Consider the following 5,951-nt stretch of genomic DNA (forward strand, 5'->3'; position numbering starts at 1 on the left):
ATGACACTGACCGCCAAGCCACGTACTCTTCATGCTAATTTGCTGTTAGCCTTCCTGGGTGCCATCCAGTCCCGCCAGCGAGAGTCAGTGTTGCACGTCCTGTAGCTCCGCCTGGATGGTCTGGCCATTAGAGTAAACCTTCTCTTGCCCATTTTTCGCGGTGCTCTTTTGTTAGTTTGGCTGGCATTCTTTCCCGAAGAAACCATGAAAGACTATTTGTGCACTTCCCTCTGTCTTCTGCATCCTGGGATCCAAAAGCACATCCCATCACAATAAGAACCGTTTGCACCTATATCACAAAGCTGAGATGCAGTTTTTCCTTGGGAGATATGTTTATTTTATATTGTGATCTGCTGTGAACTATACAATAATGAACATTCTCTTTGACCTACACATTGTAATCACACTCAGGTTGCACAGATGGCCTCCATACATATACATATTTTTTTATTCGCAAATAACTAGGTTTGCACAAAAGGTTCTCACACAGCAACACCCGCACACAGCTGTCCCTTATTGTCAATTGTAGCCTGGTGCCATCGTGATCAAAACAGCCGTCTCATGTGCCCGAAATTCTATTTTTAAACGTCTGTTTTCACAGGCGGCGACATTCGCAAAGAAAGTTTGCGTTGCGAGCTACACGTGCGCTTTGGAGATAAGATAGCTATCACACACGTGTGGCGTCCTTTGAAGCGTCGATCCAGCGGCTGTACGTTTGCACATGAAAAAGGTGAAAGAGATAAAGCTATCTGGCTGGCATCTGACACAGGGAAGCAACGTTTACGGAACGGGAGGAAAATGGGGCTGATATTGGAGCACAGCTAATTGTTTGACACACAACACATGGCTAGTTAATACATGAAATACAGTTTGCATTAGTTTAATGGCGACAGTAGTGCTTGTGAGTTATTAGAATATTTAGAAATTAATAGTATTATTTTAATTCTAATAAGTTGATCCACGCCAGGCTGCACAGTGATCAAGTGGTTGGCACGCAGACCTCACAGCTAGGAGACCTGAGTTCAATTCCACCCTCGGCCATCTCTGTGTGGAGTTTGCATGTTCTCCACGTGCATGCGTGGGTTTTCTCCGGGTACTTAAAGGGGGCCTACTATGCTTTTTCCTAGTATGCCTGACCAATAAATGTAGTAAGAATGTTTTATTCTCATATTAAACGATGCCAAAGTTTCAAATAATGATGTTTGCACATTTGGAAGTGAGCCCTGAAAGAAGTTTGGGATGGCTGAAAACGCTCAGTTTTGGAAGGTGTGGCAAAACTGCCCTTTTGTGATGTCACAAATTATAGCTGGTCTATAGACGTCCACTACGTAATACACAGGGTCAAAAAATGAGCACAATAAGTCCTCTTTAACACCTTCACTCCTTTTTGCAAAATTAGCCTTCCTTCTTGGCCAGGATGGTAGTTGTCGTTGGTGTAACATTTTTATTTGAAATTGCCAAATTTACAGCAGTGGTTCCCAAACCCTTCAAACATTTGACCTGTACCCCCACTGCTCCCCACTTAAAACATATAAACCACAAAAAGCACTCGACGTGTTGTAGTAGCTGTTTTAAAACACATTATTTCTGACAAGTAGTGACAAGCTGTGGTAAGATGTGGTGAACTGTGATTTCCATGCTCTTTTGCTGTGGTCTGCAACAACATGGCATACAAAGAATATAATCAGTAGAGCAAAACAAATGTTAATGCCGTTTGTAATAGTTATTCACATACCATCCACAACATTTGGTACCACACTTTTTGAACCTGGGCCTTACCCCAGGGGTTGGGAACCTTCTGGCTAAGTGAGCCATGGAAGTCACATATCTTTAGATGTATTTCAGTGAGAGCCGTATAATTTTTTTTAACATTGAATACAACCAAATGTGTGAGTTTTAAAGAAAGACCAACAATTTTAAATATAATAAGTCTCTGAGTGTATTTTTTTATTAACACTGTTATAGTGAAGCTATCCAATAATAAATACAATACTTCTTACCATTAATTCTGGGGCTTCATGTTTTGCACCGTAATCCTTATCTTTCTTTCTTTTCACCATCTTTTTGTCAGAAGATTTGGTGCTGCAGAATTAGCTAGCTGACTATTTGATTAAAGGAGGGAAGTTTACATCTTGACCTTTCAATGACCCAGGTAGGCTACTGCATCAGTAACTGTTACATTTGTTCACTTCCTGCTTTCCATAATACAGTTTAAGGTTTTTTGTTTTTTTTAATAATGTACCGAAGTAGGAGGTGATATGATCATCCAATGCCATAATGGGTACCATAGTAAGTGTCAATATAGTGATATATATAGCACATCATGACTGGTTCAAGACTCTTCATCCTTGTATTTAGCTAACATCAACTGCTTGTATTGTTTCTTGAATTGGCTCATCGTTGTGCATTGTTTGATTTCCTTACTCAATCCATTCCATAGTTTGATTCCACATACTGAAATGCTATGGCTAGCATAACGTAGTCCTAGCATAGAAGTGTTTCAAATGTACTTCTTCCCTGAGATCATATTTCTCCTCTCTTGTAGAGAAGTATTGGATGACATTTTTAGCTAATTGCTTATTTTTAGCCTTAAGCATTATTTTAGCTGTTTGAAGATGAACTATATCAGCAAGTTGAAGTATTTGTGATTTTAGAAATAAGGAGTTAGTATGTTCTCTGGAGGCGGCATTATGAATTATCCTTAATGACCTTTTTTGCAGTACATTTAACGAGTGAAGATTGCTTTTATAGTTATTAACCTAACCCATATTTCCACACAATAAGTAAGATATGGTAGAACCAGAGAGCAATAAAGAATGTGGAGTGATTTCTGATTGAGATACATAAATACATTTTAATGTGTTAAGAAATGTGCCAGATCTGGCTCCCAAGCCACAGGTTCCATACCCTTGAGTACACTCTAAAAAGTAATTCAGAGTATCTGTTGACACCACTTGATTTAATACATAAATGCAATGGAAAAAATGTAATTAATTGATTTTTTTTTAAATTGATTTAATTGATTTTGATTTTATACACTTTTTAAGTTGCTAACTTTATTTTTTAAGTTATGTTCAAATAATAATGTTGGCTATTACATGAACTTAATTTAGCATGTCATATGCACTCAAATTTTATTGTTGGTAAGCTTAAAACAAAATTCAAGTTGCCATGACTTAATAAAATTAGCTTGGTAACATATATACACATATATACACATAAAGTTACTGCTACTTAAAAAAGCTGTGTGCATTGTTATTATAATTAAGTAGACAACAAATTAAACTAATTTGATTAAAATGATTAGGTCAGTTAACTTAACATATTTCTTTGAGTTACAAACTTAAAAACTTGTCCCTTTTAATTATTACAATTATTCAGTAAGCATTACTTAAAATGAGCTTTGAGTGAAGAGGAAAAGCTAATTTGTGCAATGCAATATTGTTTGTTGGTTCAAAGCAATTTCAAATTAAGTTGTCATAACTAAGAAAGACGAATGGAAATTGTTGCGTTGATTTTTTTTGTTGAGGCTAAACGTTTATTTTTTGAGTGTATCATGTAAACCAAGTATGTGTTTTTAAGTGGGAGGGTCATAAACGTTTTGCATGAAAATGGATGAAATGTCTGAACTTCTCCATGAACTCATTTGTAACTGCATAATACAAAATGAGCATTTTTGACAGAGTTTTAAGCCGGACGTTTGTGTTTTTATGTTTTGGCATAGTTTTTTATATATTTCGGCAAAATATATATGTGGCCAAATGTGTGTCAAAAGAAGGTTATGCTTGAAATGCATATTTTCACAAAATACTGTTTTTCTTCCTTCTTTTGTTGAGATGTATGTATCTATGTATGTTCTACTGCTTATTACTAAAGAATGGAAAATGTAAGACAAATGTTTTTTTTTTTGTGAAGAAAGATGAGTCTAACCTTTTTTGCTATTTACCATGTCTATAGAGCCCTAGAACATGATATTCTGTGTGCCTTAAAATCATCCAAAGTAGCCATTACTGAGGAGGACGACTTTTGAAAAATGGCTGGGATTGAATGTGTTAATGATGTCAACTTTTGAACAAAGTAGATTTTTTTCTTAAAGGGCTATTTTCAAAATGTATATAAATATTAAAACGTTCAACTTGAATATAAGTTTTATGTTTATTGTCACAGGCATGCACTTTCACAAAAAATGTACTTCTGAAAAGCAGCATCCTTTTTTTCTACCTCAATGTTACTTTGAGCCAACTGCATTCTTTTTACAAAGTTAAGCCAAACTTTTTAACTGGTGCTCACCAGTTTCTTCTTTGTTGGTGTTTGCAGCTAATTTATGCTGGCAGGCATAGGCCAGAGGACTACGGCAAAGGCCAAACAAGAGGTCTATGATGACTTGTATGCTAGGTTGAACAGTAAGGAGGGAGAGCTGGATCTCTACAGGTTGGCAAGGCAGAGAGCCAGAGATGGGAAGGACGTGCAGCAGGTTAGGGTGGTCAAGGATAGGAATGGAAGTGTACTGACAGATGCCAGTAGTGGGATGGGAAGATGGAAAGGTTGGTCAAGGACAGGAATGGAAGTGTACTGACAGATGCCAGTAGTGGGGTGGGAAGATGGAAAGAGTATTTTAAAGAGTTGATGAATGAAGACAATGAGAGAGAAGGAAGAGTAGAAGAGGTGTCTGCTGTGGACCAGGAAGTAGCAAACATTGGCAAACAGGAAGTGAGAAGAGCATTGAAAAGGAAGAAGAGTGGGAAGGCCCTTGGTCCTGATGGTCTACCTGTGGAGGTCTGGAAGTGTCTGGGAGAGGCAGCAGTAGAGTTCCTGACCGGGTTGTTCAATAGGATCTTATGTGGTGAGAAGATGCCTCAGGAATGGAGAAGAAGTGTGTTGGTGCCCATTTTTAAGAACAAGGGTGATGTGCTGCGCTGAGGCTAATGGGCCATACCATGAAGTTATGGGAAAGAGTAGTTAGAAGCTAGAATACGGGCAGAAGTCTGTGAGCAGCAGTATGGTTCTACAGATGCAGTATTTGCTTTAAGAATGTTAATAGAGAAGTACAGAGAAGGTCAGCGGGAGCTGCATTGTGTCTTTGTAGATGTGGAGAAAGTCTGGAGTGACAGAGAAGTAACTTCAAGTGGTGCAGGACATGTATGAGGACTGTAAGACAGAGGTAAGATGTGCTGTAGGTAGGACAGAAGAGTTCAAGGTGTAAGTGGGACTGCATCAGGGATCAGCTCTGAGCCCCTTCTTGTTTGCTATGGTGACGGACCGGCTGACAGATGAGCTTAAACAAGAATCTCCATGGACTATGATGTTTGTAGATGACATTGGGATTTGTAGTGAGAGTAGGGAACAGGTGGAGGAGATGCTAGAAGAGTGGAGGTTTGCCCTGGAAATGAGAAGAATGAAGATTAGCTGCAGCAAGACGGGGTATATATGTGTGTGAATGGGAGGAACCCAAGCGGAAGAGTGAGGTTACAGGTAGAAGAGATACAGCAGGTGGCGTATTTTAAATACTTGGGGTCAACAATTCAGAACAACAGAGATTGTGAAAAGGAGGTGAAGAAGCGAACGAGTGGAGGAAAGTGTCAGACGTGATGTGATAGAAGAGTTTCAGCTAAAATGAAAGGAAAGGTATACAAAACTGTGGTGAGACCAGCCATGTTGTTTGGTCTAGAGACGAGGAAAAGACAGGAAGCTGAACTGGAGGCAGCAGAGATGAGGATGCTGATGTTCACATTGGGAGTGACCAGGATGAATAGGATCAGGAATGGATCCATCAGAGGGACATTACATGTTAGAGGCCTTGGAGATAAAGTCCACACTGAGATGGTTGGGACATGTCCAGAGTAGAGATAGTGAATATATTGGTAGAAGGATGCTGCCAGGTAGGAGGCGTAGAGGAAGACCAAAGAGGAGGTTTATGGATGTAGTGAATGAGCACATGAGGGTAGTCGGTG

The 5,951-nt window shown here is 39.0% G+C and overlaps 1 protein-coding gene across 1 annotated transcript; it reads left to right on the top strand.

The window, feature by feature from the left end:
* Positions 1-5,338, top strand: LOC131132365 (uncharacterized; the record flags this gene model as incomplete). Its single annotated transcript, XM_058077944.1, is given in 7 exon segments — positions 1-22; positions 602-709; positions 4,335-4,544; positions 4,610-4,909; positions 4,912-4,961; positions 4,963-5,087; positions 5,089-5,338. Coding segments are annotated over 7 exon segments (1,065 nt in total), but the record flags the coding sequence as incomplete, so codon positions are not given.
* Between the last annotated feature and the right edge of the window lie 613 nt (positions 5,339-5,951).

Source organism: Doryrhamphus excisus, chromosome 7 (assembly GCF_030265055.1).
Source record: "Doryrhamphus excisus isolate RoL2022-K1 chromosome 7, RoL_Dexc_1.0, whole genome shotgun sequence".
NCBI lineage: Eukaryota > Metazoa > Chordata > Actinopteri > Syngnathiformes > Syngnathidae > Doryrhamphus > Doryrhamphus excisus.